This window comes from Trichomycterus rosablanca, chromosome 2 (assembly GCF_030014385.1).
Source record: "Trichomycterus rosablanca isolate fTriRos1 chromosome 2, fTriRos1.hap1, whole genome shotgun sequence".
In the NCBI taxonomy this organism is placed as follows: Eukaryota; Metazoa; Chordata; class Actinopteri; order Siluriformes; family Trichomycteridae; genus Trichomycterus; species Trichomycterus rosablanca.
In genome coordinates this window covers 29,896,044-29,916,747 of record NC_085989.1, presented here as the reverse complement: position 1 = coordinate 29,916,747, position 20,704 = coordinate 29,896,044, and the positions used below count along the sequence as shown (strand labels likewise).

Below are 20,704 nucleotides of genomic sequence, written 5' to 3'. Positions count from 1 at the left end.
AAACCTCCTTCGCTGATTTTGCTGTAGTCCGCTGTTCTGTCAGCACTGAAGACTGTTCAGCCTGCTCGCTCAGTACCTGAGTCGGCAGTGTTGCTGTTGAACCTTGTCTCAGTAAACATTAGTAGGCAGGATTTCTCCAACCTTCCCTAAATGGACGTTTTATCCGGTCCAATGTGTTGGTCAATGAGCGAACATTGGCTAAAACTACTTAGCTTAGCATTTAGGCTGGCCTGCTTTCCCCTTTTTTGTTTACGTACCATTCTGGGGCGGTGCCTTCGTTGTGAGACGAGAAGCGAACAATGTTGGTGGGGATGTAGTCCATGGTGCTAGCTGCGAGCATATAATCCAAGCCACTGCATCTTGCGCCACCATGTTCTATGGTAATGGAATTTATTGCTGCTTTTGTTCCTGATGAACGTAATTTTGTCTTTTTCTTTGATTTGTTCAGCCTACTATTGATGTGCGGTTGATCCAAGTTCCTGAGGATCCTCTGTTTTTATATTAGATAGCGAGTCAAATATACATTCAAATGATCCTCAGCTTCATCCACACACCCTTGTTTTTATGAAGCTGTAAGTGCTTGCGCATCTCATATTTATATGCGCACTATAGTACCTTGAACACCCCTCCCCCACCCTGTCCTCTCTTGCTCTCTCTCTGGCTCTCTCACTGTACGGTTGGCCTGTCACATTGACTAAATGGTGAAAGGGGGTGTGTGTGTGTGTATGTGTGTGTGATGCTGAGGAGAGAAAGAAACCAGCGTGGTTTCGCTGATGTTCTTGGGGCAAGAACCTTGATGGGCAACATTTTGCCTGTTTCCATAGCGACTGTATTCCATTTACTCCCACTCCAGCTTGTCTACGGCGGGCCGGCACGCCTATTATGTGAGGTGGAGAGTGATGGAGTGTGTGTGTTTTTTCTTTTTTGTTCAAACATATATACACTGCTAAAAAGCATCTAGAGCACCTGAGCAAAAACAGCCGTCTCGTTGTATCTGTGCATAGTAGTGATGTAGCAGCTCTGTTTAAGCTAGATCCTGCTTTCATCCTAATCCCCCCCTCCACCCCAGTGCTGTGAAGCTCATGTGACTGCTTTTTCTGAATCACTATTGGCTTGATCCAAGTCACGTCTACCCAATTGCACAGAGGTGCTGAGATGGACATAAGCAAAGCTGCTGGGTGACGCTTTGGCTCCTCAGAGCGCTGATATTGTGGAGCAGGTTTCTGTGCGCCTGTGGGTGACTCGGAGGCTTTATCAGAAGCACGCCCATTTGGTGCCACCCCTGGCATTCTTCAGACACCTTTACGATCCTTTGGTTACTCACCCAGCGCATCTGCTTCGTTGCTCGATCAAGAGCTGTGAAGCCCGGCTTCTAAATATGGAGGTGTTTATAACATGTGAGTACAAGATTCAGTTAACTCGTGCTTGATTACTACTAGACATGAATGGAAAAAAAGAAATGACATGAGAAGAGGTTAGTGAGAGAATGAGAGCGCAGGGATGGAAGAAGTGTATTTGCATCATCAACTGCCCGTGGACAGATGGGGTAAGCTGAGGCAATGGCTCAAGCACAGGTCGGCTGCAGGCTTTATGTTAGGCTGCCAGGAGTAATCGGGTTAGAGGCAGATTTTAGCTTGTGATTAAATATCAAGCAATCTACAACAAGCAATCACACTAACCTGTAGTCTCACCCTCACCTTTCTGATTCCCTGAATGAACTCGTTACTCTTCACTGCATGGACTGTTTTCTCAATCATGCCTTTTTTTTTTTTTTTTTTTTACAAAAATGTTTCTCCAAAATGTGCAGTTGTTAAATGGAGGATGGGTCATGTTATTTTTTTTAATAACCTAAATATAGGTAAAGTAAAGCATTTGGATTCATAATATGTGCAGCGTAAATCAAACTATGTGTTTTATGTGGCACTTGTAGTAAAAGTTCCAAGCTTTACGTAATCTTTCTTTTTCTTATTATTTTATCTGTTTTATTTTGTTTGTTTGTTTATACTTCATCTCTTTTTATTTTCTCCTTTTTATCATTGATGGGTTTTTTTTGGGTGGCACAGCTTCTCGGTGGGTATCACAGCGTCCTGGGTTTGATTCCCAGGTAGAGAGGTTTGGTTCTATTCTGTGTCTGAACTGTGGGAGGAAACCGGAGCACCTGTAGGAAACCCACGTGAAGACATGCAGTTAGGATAATTGGAGCTACTTAATTGCCCTGTGTGTGTGTGTGTGTGTGCGCGCGTGTGTCTGTTAGCCCTGTGACGGACTGGCGACATGTCCAGGGTGGTTTCTACCTTTTAACCTGTGAATTGCACCCGCGTCACAGCGGTGGCAAAGCAGACAATGAGTGGACAACAAGTGGACAACGAGTGAATGAATGATAAAATGTTTTGTTTTTTTTGTTTATATATTTTTATATATATATATATATATATATATATATATATATATATATATATATATATATATATCATCATACATTTATCAATTAGCTAGTGGTGGAAATGCATGAGTACTTTTGTAATTGAAAAATAAAGAATAGGATATAACATAGGATTAATACTTTAAAATCCCATACATGCTGCAAACCCATACCCATACATGATGCAAAAAGGCCAAGTCTTGGCTCTGTGTTTTTGTGCTTAAAAAAACCTTTTAGAGACTCCATCATAGCTTGGCCCAGGGGGCAATTTTCCATTAAACATACAACTGAAGCCATCGGATGGTCACACGGGTGCTTTAAAGAGGGGATGCAATTAAATTTTAAACAGATTCACCCATTTCAGTTGCCCACCTTACACTGATTAGCTAGCCAGTGGATGTGTGTGAAACTATATGCATGTTTAAGGATTCTATACCTTGCTACAAAACATCATACTGTACTTAAAGCGAAAGGGACTAGTACAACAGCAGTATGGTCATTTCCATTTAAATTTTTTTTTGTATATCCTATGTGATTTAGAAAGTAGCCTTTTCTTTAGAAGAGGTTGACCCAGACCCTGTGTTGTGAGACAATATTCTGTTTAATTAATTAACCTCTAAGGGTCTTAGAATTACTTAACTACGTTTTTAAAGTATCTTCCTGTGATAAATAGTATAACTGCTTCACACTGAAACCTGAAGCATCCTGACATTTAAAGACAACAAATAATACCTTACACCCATAACCATAACCCACTGAGAACTCGCCTGATGTTTGACGGCTGAGGCCCTCACACTGTTCTTATAAACTACAAAAGTCTTAAACGTCTTAAAGTTTGTTTTGGATGATAGGTTGTTGATAAGTTTGCTCTTTTATTCTGCTACCCAAGGAAAGAATACACATTTTGCTGTTATTGTAACAATCGCATTTCAAAATATTGGAGAGAAGAACATTGGGAAAGAATAAAGAAATGATTTGCAATGTTTTTTGAACTGTATTCAGTGAAATGAGTACAAAGACAAGATATTTAAGGTTTCAATTATTTAACTTGTTCATTTTTTGTATTTGATAGCTGCAACAAGAAAGTTGGAACAGATGGACATGTTTTACCACTGTGTTACCTCACTTGTCCTATTTTCCTGTCTTATTTATAATTGTTTGGAAACTATTGACTAATTGTTGGAGTTGTTGACAAGAGTATTTTCCCATTTTGACTTGAGAAAATACTTAAGCTGCTAACTATTATTGGGTCTTAATTGTATAATATGCTTTAAATGTGCCACAAATTGTAATGAAAGACTGGTGTTGATTGCTGGCAGGACAGTCTAGCACCTTCACTCTCTTAATTAAAAAATCTCAATGTTGTAAAACATATGTGGCTTGGCATTGTCGTGCTGAAACAAGCAGGGGCATCCCTGTAAGAAAGATTGTCTAGATGGCTGCATATATTACTTTAAAATGTGTAGCTCTGCCTCAGAATTGTGTATGTACCCATCAAGTGCCTTTTCTTTATGCCTTGGGGAACACATCATCAATTTCCTTAGTGTCAGTCCTTCTCAGATAAGCTCAGATAAGCTTATGACCAGAAACCATCACCAAAATCCAGCAAAGTTGTAATTTTTGTAGCTGTAGCAACAAACAGTTTTTACTGACAAGAAATTTCCAAAGTATTATCAAGTATTATCAAGCCTGTGGCTTTGTATTCATTACAGGAGCATGTTATTTATAATGCAGTGTCATCTGAGGTATGTGCTCTTTACTTACAGAGATTTCTCAGAATTTCCTCATTTTTAATTATGTTGTGTAACAATTTTTAAATCCTCGCCGCTAAAACACGCTAGCACACCAGAGCTGGGATTCTGAATACATCGTATCGAATCTCAGCTCTGCCATCCGGCTGGGCTGGGCGGCTACATGAACAACGATTAGCTGTTGTTCAGAGTGGGATGAGCCGGACCGGGTTCCTCATAACTGGTGCAATTATGACCTCTGCTGGCTGATTGATGCCGCCTGTGCAGAGTTGAGAAATAATGCTGATCAGGGTGTGGCTCTCCGTGCACAAGGCTGATCCGCATATGAACTCGCCTCGTACAGGTGAAAAGATGCAGTCGATACTGCACACGTGTCGGAGGGGACGTGTGTCAGTTGCGAAGCTCCTCAGCAGTGGAGGATTGTATCGATAGAGGTGAAGCATAACGCAATCAGGGTAATTGGATACGACTAGATTAGGGGAGAAAAACTTTTTTTTTACTTTTACCAAATCATGCTAGCATCACCTGTTACCTATTCACCAATTTGCTTGTGGAAAGTTCCAAAACAGGTGTTTTTTTTATTATCATTTCACAAATTTTTGCTCCTGTTTTTTTTTTTTTTTTGGGGGTGGGGTTTCACACATTCATTTAGTGTATATTCACAAATATAAACTAAAATATACACCAACCATAAACATCAGCCATAACATTAAAACCACCGCCTTGTTTCTACACTCACTGTCCATTTTATCAGCTCCACTCACCATACAGAAGCACTTTGTAGTTCTACAATTACTGACTGTAGTCCATCTGATTCTCTGCGTGCTTTGTTAGCCCCCTTTCATGCTGTTCTTCAATAGTCAGGACTCTCCCATGACCACTATGGAGCAGGTATTATTTGGGTGTTGGATTATTCTCAGCACTGCAGTGACAATGACATGGTGGTGGTGTGTTAGTGTGTGTTGTGCTGGTATGAGTGGATAAGACACAGCAGCGCTGCTGGAGTTTTTAAACACCTCACTATCACTGCTGGACTGAGAATAGTCCACCAACCAAAAATATCCAGCCAACAGCGCCCCGTGGGCAACGTCCTGTGACCACTGATGAAAGTCTACAAGATGACCAACTTAAACAGCAGCAATAGACGAGCGATCGTCTCTGACTTTACATCTACAAGGTGGACCAACTAGGTAAGAGTGTCTAATAGAGTGGACAGTAAGTGGACACGGTATTTGAAAACTCCAGCAGCGCTGCTCTGTCTTATCCACTCATACAGCACAACATACACTAACACACCACCACCATGTCATTGTCACTGCAGTGCTGAGAATAATCCACCACCTAAATAATACTTACTCTGTAGTGGTCATGGGAGAGTCCTGACCATTGAAGAACAGCATGAAAGGGGACTAACAAAGCATGCAGAGAAACAGATGGACTACAGTCAGTAATTGTAGAACTACAAAGTGCTTCTATATGGTAAGTGGAGCTGATAAAATGGACAGTGAGTGTAGAAACAAGGAGGTGGTTTTAATGTTATGGCTGATCAGTGTAGTTTACAAATCACTGTTTTCTTCCATGCATTTCACCAACTTTTTGTAATTGATTTGTAATTGACTTTTGTAATTGACAATAAATCAGTTTTGCTTGCTGCTTTAGTGGCTTTTCTCCCTGCTACAATTCTTCTAATGGTCTGCCACTACATGGCTCAAACAGCTAGCAAGCCAGTCCATCTGTTTGTATCCATTAATGAATAACTAGTCAAATGTTTGCTACTGAATTACGTGTAATTCAATGTCACATGTGGCAGTCTTTTTTTTTGTCACTTCATTTGCAGCTCAGAACCTAAACCTTAAACAGATAGTACTTAATAATGAACAGTGGACAGTGATGGCTTTATGCATCTACTGTATCAAAAGGTTGCTGGTTCTGGCCTGTTGACACTTTTTTGTTCCTGAGAAAGGCCTTTAACCCTCAATTGCTTGCATTGTGTTTAGTCACAATTTTAAGTCGATTGTGATAATGTGACCATTTTGTGTAATAATCAAGTTGAATTGTGCAATATAATAATGGAACATACATCCTCATTCTATCTAGTCATTTGAGCACTTTTAGACCTGGTAAACACCTTTTGAATAAAAAAAGAAGTAGAAAAGTGATTCACACATTGCCTGCTTGATTGGTAAGTGCACTTTTAGTTCTGACTATGAATGAATTGATTGCCTTTGTATATTTCTACGTAGACATACGGTTGTATTTTATTTCTCTCTCTCCTGTGATGAATGTCAGACTGAGGTCAATATTGTGATCAGGAAAAAACAAAAACACAGAGCAGCAGTGATGACAGATTGCCCGTGGATGTGCAGATAACAGTCTGTGTCATGCGGTGGACTTGCATTCATTGTTTAAGTACTGCTGCACTCCTTCTTGTTTATGAATCAGTGAAGATATCAGTAAATTTTCATAATCACAGAAAGAGTAAGAAAGTAAAGACGTCTTTGTCGTCATTGATGATGAATAACCAGGCAATGGCCTCATAACATTGAGAAACAGGAGTAACAAATTTTTCACACCCTGGTTGCCAACTGAGCACTGGCAAGCCAGAACCAGTAGTCACTGGTCAGATTTAAGAGGTGATACTGTTTAAGAAAATCATAATTATAAAATGACACTGATCTAAAAACAGGGCGGCACGGTGGCTCACAGCAGAAAGGTCCTGGGTTTGATTCCCTGGTGGAGAGGTCCGGGTTGTTTGTGTGTGGAGTTTGCATGTTCTCCCCGTGTCTGTGTGGGTTTCCTCAAACAGTCCAAAGACTTGCAAGTGAGGTGAACTGGAGATACTAAATTGTCCATGACTGTCTGTGAAATTAAAGACTTGAACTGATTAATCTTGTGTAACGAGTAACTACCTGTCCTGTCATAAATGTAACCAAAGTGTGTAAAACATGACGTTACAATCCTAATAAATAAATAATAAGATCTACATACAGTGGATTACTTGGGTTCAGGGCTTAGAAACTGCTGGCTATATGCTAAAAATGAGTAAACTGGTCAGTGTTCGGTTAGTTAAAAACCAGGTCTACAATACTGGAGAAAAAATGAGCATCCTTTTCTGCTGCTTCAAAATGAAACAGTAGTGGATATACGGAAGCTAACGTATTATTAGCTGTTTCATACACAAGCAGTCTAGTTAAAATGTATGCATATGTGTATAGAAAATAGGATCAGTGGCTGCTCTTTAAATGCAACTGTAAGGTGCAATTCGTGTAGCAAAAATAGGTCATATATAAGGATACAAATCTGAACCATAATCTGATAAAAGGCAAGCAGCCTTTGTCTTCAAAGAGCTTATTTTTCTGAGGTTGTGCACACAGGAGCGAAGATGTTTTCTCTCCTCCCCCTTCATGTCGCTCTGCATTATCTGGGAGCTGACACGCTGTGGGCGAGTGTATTTCATGCATTTTGTTTCAGACCAAAGTATAAGAATGCATAAAGAATGTGTCAAGTGGTTAAAGACTTCGGCACCATGGTGAGGCGAATAAGCCCTGAGCCAGGTTTAGCCTAGTGTTCCTAAAAAGCTGTTTTGCCTTTTACTCACCACCCACTCTTTCAGCAGCAGCATCAATTCAGCTCTTTCTGTTCCGCTTTTCTTTCTCTACACAGAAAATCACACCTCTATCACTATAGACAGCCTGTCTAGGACTATAGCTTGTAACCAGTCCTGCTTTATATGCTTAATAATTCAGTTTCCTGTCTGCCAGGACTGGTCAAAAAACACATTTAAAACATTAGCATTCCTCCTAATGCACCACTGTGTGAGTTTATCCCTTAAGTCATTACTCCTCCTCTTTAAAAGCACAGGGCCAGATCAGGCTAGTGATTTGGGAGGAACATTGACCTTGCCTTCTTCTTATCACTAATTAAAACCAATATAATCCATGTTCTGATTAAGCACTGGAAGAGCAGCTGAATTCAATCTGGTGCAGCTGTTCATTCAGTCCGGTCGTACTGTTAGCACTGGATGATGCTTTTTGGTCTGAACAGTGCATTACACGAAACTTAGCAATAATGGCCAGGCTGAAAGGCAGCCAGGCTCCTGCAAGCTCCTGTGGTGTTGATTATGGAGCCACAGTCACATTTTACATGTACAATGCAGCACTAATAATAGTGGCAGTTATAGCACCATATAGAAACATTAAAAGTATTGAAACATAGAATTAAATAAAATAAAATATTGAAATAAAATTATCTAAAAAGTACAACAAATAATTAATTAAATGAAATAAAATAATAATAAAATAATGAAATTAAATAATAATAAAATAATGCAATAAAATAATAATAAAATAATGAAATAAAATAATAATAAAATAATGAAATTAAATAATAATAAAATAATAAAATAAAATTATCTAAAAAGTACAACAAAGAGGGAAGATTACGTACTACATCTACTAGTGTAGATTACTTTAATTCTGCATGATACAGGCATTATCAATAGTTTTGTTTACATTCAAAATCTGGTAGTTACACATAGGTAGCTACAAAAACTCTTGTACATTTATGAGGAATAAAGCATACCAGGGTTTGCTGTTATGGGATGATAATCAAAAATGGTGGTGTGTCCCCTATAAAGCTTTATTTGACTTTTTATGTTATGTTAATGTGCCAGTAATTACACATTTCATTTGATAAAGAGCAACACTTGAAATGTAACCATATATATGGCGCTTAGGCAGCTCAGCAGTCTAATTTGCTGGCCCACCACAGCAGAGACAAGAGCTCAAATCTCAGCTGGCCTACCTGCATGGGCAACTCTTTACAGACACAACTACCCATATACAAATGTACCTGCCAGTCACTTCAACAGAAACTTCTACTGTCAGTTCAAGAGCAATTGGTCAATAGGACAAGGTCTTAACCCTGATGTTCTGTTTGGGGTCCCTGAGACTCCAGAGCCTCTTTAACACCTCATAAAATATGCTTAGCTTTTTTTTTTTTTTATCAGCTTGATTCTTTATGATCTTTTATAATTTTATGGAAGCTGCAAATAAACAATATTGTTATGCTAATAGTGTTCCAAACACCCCCTACTATATACACTTCTGCTGGTGTACCGGAGACTCAAGCTAGAATACATAACTGAAATAAATAGATTTTCATGTTTTTCTGTTTCTGTCTGGTCTTGAGGGTACGACTGACTTTTTTACACACACATATACACAACCCATTACATAATCTCTCATCTCTTTCTATCTCTCTTTCATTTTGTTTAATTTGGTTAATTAATTTGATTAGTCTGAGTGTAATTTTATTTAATACACACAACACTGAGAACAAGGCAATAAAGTCAATGTCAACAGAACACAGGGGTTAACCACAGTCAGTCTACTTACTTAAGTATTCCAATTAAAAAGTAAAGGTATGTTACACTCCCTCTCGAGCTTGGCTATATCCTGCTTCTCTGTACTCTGGGCCTCTTTGCTGCTTGCATGAGGTTAGGACAGGTCTCCTCTGATGTGAAGTTGCTGGCCATGTTTTTACACAGAGTACTCGAACAGAGAAACATGCTAAGCCCTGTATTTTTCCACCACTTGTGCCAATGCCTTAACCAGACAGTACAAGTTGAAGTTGCAGCAGCAAGGGGGTGATTTCCCATTCTGTATTTTTAACTGCGTTGACCAAGCCAGTGGCACAGCTGAGACTCTGGGTCTCCATAATGGTTGGCTCCAGAGGTACAAAATGAACAGAAAAGGAAAAAAGAAAAAGAAATAGGAGATAGAAAGATCAATAAAACATGAAACCCAGATACAATTAGAGCTAAACATTTAATGAAAAGACAAAAAAAATAGATAAGATAAGACAGCCTTTTATTATCCCACAGGGGGAAATTTGACAAAAAGACACTCATACCTGGGTGGGATGTATCAATCTGCAACAACCACAAGCTTTAGTAAAAAGAAACGTTTTGAATTTAAATGTAAATCTGTCAAAGACGAATATTCTATAACCTGGGTGCATCAATGCTGAATGCAATGTAAAATATAGGGTGGTAAAGATACCAGAATCCAAAGAGTGAAGTGCCCAAAGCAGGACTTCTGTCACCCTACTGCCTAAAAATGTAGTATTTGTAAAAAGAGTTTGAAAGCTCCAACAGACCTTCTACTTATTCAACTTGTTTTTAGTTCACTTAAGGACACAGAAGTTTATATGCATCCATTATTTGAAATTGGAAATCTATACACCTACCCAGACCTTCTGGCATTGTGTTCTGTTTGTCTTAATGATTCTAATAATCACCCTACCTACTCAACTAATGCCTAATCAATCCCAGTAAATCATGTGTGTTTTGAAGAGAGAATTGAAGTCTGCTGCAGTCAGTTTGACTGGAGTCACTAATAAGAATCAATCTTTGTGTTTGTGTGATGTAGGTGATGCAGGTGGTGAGGGAACAGATCACTCGTGCTCTGGTAAACAAGCCTAACTCTCTGGACCAGTTTAAGACCCGCCTGCAAAACCTGAGCTACACGGAGATCCTCAAAATTCGACAGTCTGAGAGAATGAACCAGGAAGACTTCCAGTCCCGACCCATTCTGTAAGTTACAACTTAATACTTATAAACATGTATGTCATGGGGTCTAATGCATCTTGCTATTCTTCCTAATGTGTTAGTTGAAGTGTTTTAGCTACAACCATTGCATCAGATATATTAAGTACATTATATGCTTCAATGCATGTTCTCCCTGTGTCTGCGTGGGTTTCCTCCGGGAGCTCCGGTTACCTCCCACAGTCCAAAGACGTGCAAGTGAGGTGAATTGGGGATACAAAATTGTCCATGACTGTGTTCGATGTAACCTTGTGAACTGATGAACCTTGTGTAATGAGTAACTACCGTTCCTGTCATGAATGTAACCTAAAGTGTAAAACATGATGTTAAAATCCTAATAAACAAACAAAATATGCTTCAAACGTTGTGGCAACATGTTGAGGAAGGCCCCTTTCTTGTCCAGCCTGACTGTTCTTCTGGACCCTACTTGTCCACATGGGCACATTGTTTTAACAGGTTGGTGTTAAAAAAAAACATTGGCCTTCAATCTAAATAAACCCATTGGGATGAATTGGAGCCAGCCGCTTCAGTCAGCATTTTCGCCCGGCCTTATAGATGTCATTCTGACATTTCCACAGACACGTTCTATAATATTTTGTTAATTTGTAGTAATTCACCCTAGGATGTACTAATTATCTGATGATCTGTGGTTTCTGTTTGTGAACTATGAATACATTTTAATTCTATGAAGTTACAGTCATTAAAATATCTAATGTAAATATACCATAGGTATACCCACATTGCTTTACAGCATATATTAAATGAGCATCTGAGTGAATGTTGTTCATCTATGCATGCTATTGAATTATACAGCAATCACACATTTACATCCAGCATAGTGTCTGAATTATCATCTATCTCTCTTGTACTTCAAAGTTTACTATAAACTAGGGCTGTCGAAGTTAACGCGATAATAACGCATTAACGCGATTTCAATTTAACGAGATTTAAAAAAAATAGTGCCGTTAACGCAAATTCTAGTTCATGTTGAGACTTGACTGGTAGAACAAACGTTTTAATGTCGGACTTGCCACCGTTTTTCATTTGCGGTTTGTTATCATAATGTAACCGAGCGTTGTAGGGATGCACTTGCATAATAAAGAAATAAATACACGCTATATTCACAAGTTGTCGGGAGCAGAACACTTTTTTTTAACTTATTCTGTTACGGTACCAAATACCGGAAAGCTGAGTCAAGCACGTTAGTCCATGAACTATGGAAGCCCAAAAGGGTCAAAACACACTCACTTCGTGTAGAAACGTCCATCAAACCATTGTCACAATACAACCACAGAAAAGTCTGTTACAATAACTACGCCTTATCCCACCTAAAGCACCGCTGATCTACAATGTTTGCTGATGGAGAAATTTTAACCTACAATCTGACATTTACTGCCTAGTATGTGAGTAAATAAAACTCCCTTACAGTTTTCTCTTGTCCCAGCAGTTTTTAACATAAGTACATATAGCATAAAATGTGTTCACCATTTTAATTGTAACATTTCACTTAAAAATCCTTGTTTTCTATAACATTTACACAGATTTTTTTTTATGTGATTAATCGCGATTAACTATATGAAATTCTGAGATTAATCGCGATTAAAAATTTTAATCGTTTGACAGCCCTACTATAAACACATGTAGTCCTGACAAGCTGAGTAACTCACTGATAAATCAATGCCTAAAAGTCTTAAATTGACTAGACTTTATTGGTCTTGCTCATATTATTACTGATAGGAAAAATATAAACAAGTTTTGCTGTGCCGTCCCTGGGCTGCATTTCAAAATTAGCGACACATTTGCTAGAACATTGCTTTAACAAAACGCTCGAATGGCACAGCGGTCTATTACAGTTTATTCTTAATGGCCGGCCGGGCGTCTACTCAGACATAATTGGCTATGTCTGGCCTAAGCCCTGTGATGAATTGGGGCCATGTCCTGGGTATTCCAGCTTTGATAGGACTGAGTTCTATGGAGTGACGCATCAAAACTAGGACTGTTTGGCCACAGGGATCAAATTTGTCTGGTGCAAGGAGGGCGAGACTTATGACCAGAAGATCACTGTCCTACAGTCAAGCATGGAGGTGGATCAGTGATGATGTGGGGATATTTTTCTGCTACAGGAACTGGCAATAACAGTGATCTCAAGCACACTTCCAAGTTAACCAAAGCTTGGTTAAGGAATCAGACCTGGAATTTCCTGGAGTGGTCTTTTCAGTCTCCAGATTTACATTCCTTTGCAAATCTTTGGTGGGATTTAGGAAAGCCCTTGCTGTACAAAAGCCATCAAACCTCAATGAGCTGGAAAATTTTTTGCATGAAAAGATTCCACAAGAGAGGTATCAGAAGCTTGTTAGCACTTACCGAAATTGCTTATTAGAAATTATACCTTTACTTTTGCAGCTTTTAGCAGATGCTTTATCCAAAGCCACTTGTACTCCTCACAGAATACAATTCAGAGGCCCAACAGTGGCAACTTGGCAATGGTGGGGGCTTGAACTGGCAACTTTATGATTACCAGTCCAGTGCCTTAACCTCTGAGCTACAACTGTCCATTATTATTATAAGACTAGGGGCTGAATAATGGTGCACATGGAGATCAGTCTAGAGAACTAGATGGATTTTCATTTAAACTCAATATTGTGTCAAATTATGTTCTCAAAATTGATTTTATGCATTAATAAATATTCATTCTCTGTTTACCGGGACTTGTATTTTTTTATTAAGTTCTATTTACATTACCATCATATTTTTATAGGTGAAGTGGATTGAATATTTTCTATTGCAATTGTAAATCCAAGCAGGGTGAGGAGTGAAGAATAAATAAATACAGAAATTATATGAAAATTAATAAATATGCGTAAATTAATAGACCTAAATGTTTTATAAAATTGTTTCTTTATTATAGTTTTTTTTGGTTTGCGTATTTATTTTTTATCTATTTATTAATTTAATATATTAATTTATTTATGTACTGGTCCTTTATTTCTTCTCAAATGCCATTGATGCTTGAAGGTTGGGATGACTAGATCTTATTAGGCAAGATGAACACTTAATTAAAGAAGTCCTAATCTGCTGGCATGTTATTTGTGCTATAGTGACCAGTGCCAGATCTTGACAAGTATTCATGCAACATTCATTGTCGACATTGTCATTTCAAATCCCATCAGTTTCAATAAAGAAACTTTGACGGAGATCCTGATAACTGTGTTTATTACGTTTCAGAAATGCCCACTCTAGATCTCCAAATAACATCACAATACATTTTTTGTGTTGAATAAAATCCACATATAGACTTGTTCGGTGTGTGACTTTGTTTAACAGATGCTCCTTTTGAATTACCAGTGACATTGCTTAGGACAGGGCTTCAAAGGCCTAATTAATTTAATGAAGCCGCACAAATTAAATGCAGATGAAAGAAGGACGTTATTGGTGTGTCAGCGCACTTCTGACCCCATTGATCTTCTCTAACTTGTACTCCCTACCGCACTTTTCCATGACGTGCATAATTTAGTTTAATGACTGCTTTATGCATGCAGGGAAGTGTGCATATTCATCAGGGCAGCATGCACAAAAATGAGCCAGCTTTATGCAGCTTTCACCTTAGCATTGCATATGAAAAGGTTTTTTTTTAATAAATGGAGACCGAATTTGCATGAGTGTGCTGCTTCTGATGCGCTCTGTTGTTGATTGATAATTGTGTGTGTGTGTGGCACAGGGAGCTGAGGGAGAAGATCCAGCCGGAGATCATGGAGCTGATCAAACAGCAGCGTCTCAACCGTCTGTGTGAGGGCACCTGCTTTAGGAAGATCAGCAGCCGCAGAAGACAAGGTACAATTCATGTGAACATGTGTGCATAGTTTTTAACTGTAAGTTAATATTGCTGGGCAGCACAGTGGCTCGGTGGGTAGCACTGTTGCCTCACAGCAAAAAGGCCCTGGGTTCGATTCCCGAGGGAACGGACTGGGTCCTTTCTGTTTGGAGTTTGCATGCTCTCCCTGTGTCTGCTCGGGTTTCCTCTTACAGTCGAAAGACATGCAAGTGAGATGAATTGGGAGATGCAAAATTGTCCTTGACTGTGTATGACAATAAACTTGTAAACTGATGAATCTTGTGTAATGAGTAACTACATGTCCTGTCATAATGTAACCAAAGTGTAAAACATGACGTTAAAATCCTAATAAATAAATAATATTACATAGCCAAAAGTACTTGGACACTACAATATTACATTCTCATTCTCTCAACCATTTCCATGGACACCGAAATCAAGTTGGCCTACTTTTGCTGTAATAACAGCTTTCACTCCTCTAAAAGGACTTCCATTTCAGTGGTGTTTGATGGATGGGCTTTGTGTTGACCAGTCAAGTTTTCTAGAATGTCGTACATGCTGTAGCATTATAATTTTTATTTACTGAAACGAAAAAGCTTAGCACACACAATTAAAACAACTCATTATATACCTACATTTGTATAGTCTTATTGACAGATAGTGACGTTTGATTCAGTCTTGAAATAATTCATTTCACATCTGAGTCATCTGATGGTGTGCTTTACACCACTTAAGCCAAAACTTGGAATTGGACCAAGTGATACTGAGATTGTGTGCTGTCTCAGCCCTAGTAAATACCACCCACAATGAAGGGGATACAAAGGAGTTTTTGGTCTGTTGGTCCTGGATTCTGAGGAGTTGCTTTGAGACAAGGCCCACTGTTAAAAGCGCTATACAAATACATTTGACTTGACTTGAGGGTGGCACAGTGGCTCAGTGGGTAGCACTGTTGCCTCACAGCAAGAAGGTCCTGGGATTGATTGCCAGGTGCGGTGGTCCGGGTCCTTTCTCCGGTTTCCTCCTACAGTCCAAAGACATGCAAGTAAGGTGATTTGGAGACGCTAAATTGTCCATGACTGTGTTTGATATAACCTTGTGAACCTGATGAATCTTGTGTAGCGGCAGGTGAATGTTAGCTATTATTCTGTGAGCTTGTTTGGCCTACCATTTCACAGCAGTGTTGTTTTTGTTAGACATTTACACTTCACAACAGCAGTGACAGCTTTTTACTTATGATTGCATGGATGTATGTTTAATTTATATAGCATATGTATGGCTGAAATAGCCAAATGCCCTGGTTGACAACAGACCAAGCTAAAGAGTTTTCATATTACTAAAATATATAAAGGGAATTCTTTTGCAGCCTTATGTAATTGATTGCTGTATTAGTCAATTTTAGCCTCAGGCTTCTGACCGATTATGGGGTTACAGACTGATTTATCATGGTAATAAAATACCATTGGAACTTCTTAAAGGATTAATGTGCCTTAGTGTTTACATGGCTGTCAGTATAGCAGCCTTGCAATAAACAACACTGCCCCTTTATAAATATTTCTGTTTCTCTTCATGAATGGATGCAAATGGTTGCTATTGTTGGTCTGGAAGTAAAGCATTGCGAATGTTGAAACAGCCAGTGGGAGGCTGTGAGAGCACGACTGGCTCCTGTTTTGAAAGCGAGTGATGGAAGTGTTAAAGCTTATAGTGAAGTACAGGGTGGAAGCTATATTGGCACGGTTAATATCAGCTTTCACAACTTACATGGAGAGAGACAGGCTTTTCCATAAGTCTGGATAATTTAACATTTTTCACAGTGTATGATTAGATTATTATGATGAGAGTGAACATTTTATTTGTGTCTTCCCGCATTCTCTTCGCATTCTTCCTGCACTCCTTCCAGCTAATTCTTATTCAACCCTAGTTTTCTATGTCCATCCTATTTATATATTGTACATCATGTAAATACACTTTCTTGCTCTCTAACCATCTTGGTATTCTATGATATTAAAATAATCTCAAATAGAGCTGGTATAAATAGACTTCTTACTGTGGGAGTTGTGTTGCTTAAGTGCGTCACTGCAGGGTTATTAAGCCCACATCACATTAAATTTATCCCCCACACTTAATATTCCATCTGCATATATTTCAGATAGTTCTTTATTCCCAATGAGGGGGGAAAAGTATTCACCAGCACAGGTATTAAATATATTTAAATATATCCACTTTACTTTTCCTGACAAATATTTTGATTTTGTATTTACAAATATGAACAAAATGTATGTATATGCCAAAACAAATATATGTTGTACTTGTTTTTCAGACACCACAAATTAATAACCTTTTTATGACCCCAAATTTAAAAAAAAGTTGGGACTGAATGGTAAATGCAAATCAAAACATGCAGAGTTTCTTACATTTACTTAGATTTTGCATCCACTTCTTCCAAAAAACATCTGAAGCACTGATTCGTCTGACCACAATACGTTCTACTGTGTGATGGTCCATCACAGATGCCTCCGAGCCCAGAGAACTTGACATATTTATTGACAAAGTCGAGATCCTCTGCCAATTTCTTCTTAAAGACTCAGCTTTTCAGAGATACTGCATTTGTACTAAATGTTGCAGGCCTGAAATGTGGGAATGGATGAATATAAACAAATGAAATGTTTACCAGACAAAACATGTGGTCTGGGTTCTTTTTGTGTGGAGTTTGCATGTTCTCCCCATGTCTGCATGAGTTTCCTCCGGGTGTTCTGGTTTCCTCCAAACAGTCCGGAGGTTAATTGAAGATACTAAAAGTCTCCCTAGGTATGAGTGTGTGAATGAATGTGTTTACATGTGTATATATACACTGAGTTACTTACACCTGTCAAAGTTTACGTTTTGGGTACTTTAAACAACACTGCTGAAGATTAAACTGAGATGTCATAGTTCCTATAAAGGGCTCTCTTCTTCTCCATTTTGCTCAGTCTGTGTTCACACTTAAAGTGCTTCACCCTATATCATCTTATTAAATAGTCATTAAGCCACTCTTAACTATTTCTGTTCTTGTCTCTGCACCTCCTTTTTGTCTCGAGTCTGCCAGTTAGTAACACTGGGAAGCTCATTTGTGAAGTTTCTAGCTTATATGTGCTTACACCTTAAAATAATCAGCATGCCCGAAGTGTTCCCACTTCCTTTATGCACACACAGATGGTTGGCAGTTTGAGCATCTGGCACCTCACAGCAGTTGGGTTTGCATTTACAGATAAATCAGCTTTAGTCTGATGGGTATGATGGTTAGATGGCTGATGTTATAGAGAAAGAGTGTAATAAACAGTCTGTTGGCATTAAATCCTGCCCTTGTGTCATGTCATGGGAGAGTGTGAGTTGTCTGTGGAGTACCACTCCGCAAAAACTCTGCAGTCTCTTCAGATACAGAATCTGTTATGCTGCCAGGATGCTATTCTCAGCAATTATACTTTGGATTGAGGTACTAGGGCAAGTGCCAGCTATCAGCTTCCAACCTATGTGTGAGCAGCGCCTTGTGCCAGCCTTCTGGCAGGGAGCAGGAACTCCTGAGCAAAATCTGGAAAGTATTTGTGCAAGTCACTGCTTTATCTAGTGCTTCAGTAACCCAGGTTTTGGTTTTATATTCCAAAAACATGTTGATTTCAAAACATTAGTAGGTGGACTACTTCCAGTACCCTAAATATGAGTAAATGAGTGTGTAACGCCCTGTATTGGACTGGCAACCATACATACCTTATACAAACAACCAACCCCTATCCCAAACTATGGACATTCCTTACTTGTTTACAATGTTTTATTATATGGTAGTTTTATTTTTATAGTTTATCTTTGTCATACTAATCCATCTGTTTTACTGACAAAATATATTTATTAAGACTATTATAATAAGACATACATTTCAAACATAATACAATAAATAACACATTTACACATATGTGAGTCAGCCATGTCATTGTGCACCTATTACTGATAACATTATGGATAGTCCTTTCTGTTTTTGGCAAACGTGGACTAATCTGAGCACAGCTCACATTTCTCCTGTTTTTTGGTCATTCTAAGATGAGCTCAGGCCCAAAGATTTTGCCTGTGTTTCTGAATTCTGTATTCTTGGTTTAATAGAGTTTCAGGTTACATTTTTTGCAGTAGCTGACTGCGTTTACTGACAAAGTAGTTTCCAAAGTACTTTCAAGCCAATGTGGCTATATTTATCACAGCAGCACAATGCTTTCTCATGAGGTGTTGTCTTATTGTTCAAAGGTCAAACACATTCAGCAGTGATTTATGGACTGAGATTTTGCTGTGCTCCCGAAATCTTTTCACAATATTATGTACAGTGGATGGTGAAAGAATTCAAATTGAAATTTAAAGTGGTTTTTGTCATCTTATTAAAGTTCTCCAAAGAAGTTCAGTATAAAGTGATAATCCACAACCCAGCTTTACTTGCAGTGATTGAGATGGATCCTCTTTTATATGCAATCATGATACCCTCAACTGGGAGGCACGGTGGCTAAGTGGATAGCACTGTCGCCTCACAGCGAGACGGTCCTGGGTTCGATCCCCGGGTGGGGCGGTCCGGGTCCTTTCTGTGCGGAGTTTGCATGTTCTCCCAGTGTCTGCGTGGGATTCCTTCGGGTGCTCCGGTTTCCTCCCACAGTCCAAAGACATGCCGGTAGGCTAATTGGAGACACTGAATTGTCCCATAGATACCTAGCCGTCAGTGACCCCTAACGGGAAGAAGCCAGAAATGCCAACCCCGTAACCAAAAAAACGGGACAAAGGCTGAGGAACAACAAGACAAGAAGTTGATACCCTCAACTGTTACCATTTACTTGCTTACTGTGTAATATTTAAAAACTGTGTTACTTGAATATTATATAAACTTTTGCATATTTTTTGCCTCTGTCCAAATTCTTGTCCAAATTGTCCACTGTCCAAATCAAATCAGTAAAAGTAAGTTATCAAACAAGAACTGTTTCTGTACTTTCACAATGTTTAACTGGCTTTAAGATTATGATAATAAACTATACAATATGTAATGCACACAACTGTAGGTGAAAAGTTGGATTGACTCTCCTAATCTCTCTCGCTTTTTCTTTCTCTCTCTCTTTCTCTCTGTGTGTGTCTCTCGCTCGCTTTCTCCGTCTCTTTCATTTTCTCCATCAGATAAATTCTGGTACTGTCGTTTGTCACCTAATCATAAAGTCCTGCACTATGGAGACCTAGAGGAGAGTCCACAGGGAGAGGTACCTCATGATTCTCTACAGGATAAATGTAAGTAAAGCTGACCTTATTGCTTGAGCATAGTAAAGCAAACTGAAAGCACTTCATTTATGGCTCATCTTTTCTTTCTGCAGTACCTGTAGCCGATATCAAAGCCGTTGTCACGGGCAAAGACTGTCCACACATGAAGGAGAAGGGAGCTCTTAAGCAAAACAAGGTCAGCGAGTGAGAGTGTCTCTTAAACTTGAGAGTTTATAAGTGTTTGTCCAGGTTATCAACGTATTCTGTGGTTGCCTTCCTACATTTCCTTATGGCTCTCACCATATGACTTTGATGCCACCTAAACAAAGAGATTGAAATCTACTGCAAAACAGAAATCTAAAAATAATCACTGATATTGTGTTTGAATGGAGAGATGAATTCAGCAGCCTCAGGTTTCCCCTGAGCCTCATAAAAGACAAAATTAGCACGATGAAAATAAAGCATTGTGCTGCTCTGTCAGCTGTTTTTGTGCCTACATCTGTGGGCATGCACACTCTTTGGCCTACTGCTGTCTTTGAGGCAGAACCTATACATGCTGTTGTCATTCATTTATTCATTCTCAACAGCAAGAAGAAGCACCTGTCTGTGCCAAGACCTAAATACAATAATAGCTCCTCCTACAGGCCTCCCACTGCTGTCAAACTACATACAAAAGCCAGTTTAGCTGTAAAACAATTGAGTTTGTTGCATAGTGGTCCATGGAGTAGTGTTGCATGTCCTAAAATGTATTACAAACATAAATTTTTAAAGACAAATGTGTGTTTGTTAACAGATACTGTCATAACATCTTGGCATGTGGTAGATGGTTCTTCTGAAAGCTT

At 38.9% G+C, this 20,704-nt stretch overlaps 1 protein-coding gene across 4 annotated transcripts in view; it reads left to right on the top strand.

The window, feature by feature from the left end:
* Positions 1-20,704, top strand: part of elmo1 (engulfment and cell motility 1 (ced-12 homolog, C. elegans)) — a 124,756-nt gene that overhangs the window by 100,133 nt on the left and 3,919 nt on the right. For 3 of the 4 annotated variants that reach the window (XM_063014171.1, XM_063014155.1, XM_063014163.1), the window contains 4 exons: positions 10,605-10,768; positions 14,499-14,611; positions 19,785-19,892; positions 19,976-20,058. In XM_063014171.1, the coding sequence (XP_062870241.1) occupies positions 10,605-10,768; positions 14,499-14,611; positions 19,785-19,892; positions 19,976-20,058 (468 nt within the window). Of the gene's footprint in view, positions 1-1,242; positions 1,398-10,604; positions 10,769-14,498; positions 14,612-19,784; positions 19,893-19,975; positions 20,059-20,704 lie in introns of those variants that run through there. The other variant, XM_063014178.1, reaches the window with a different exon arrangement.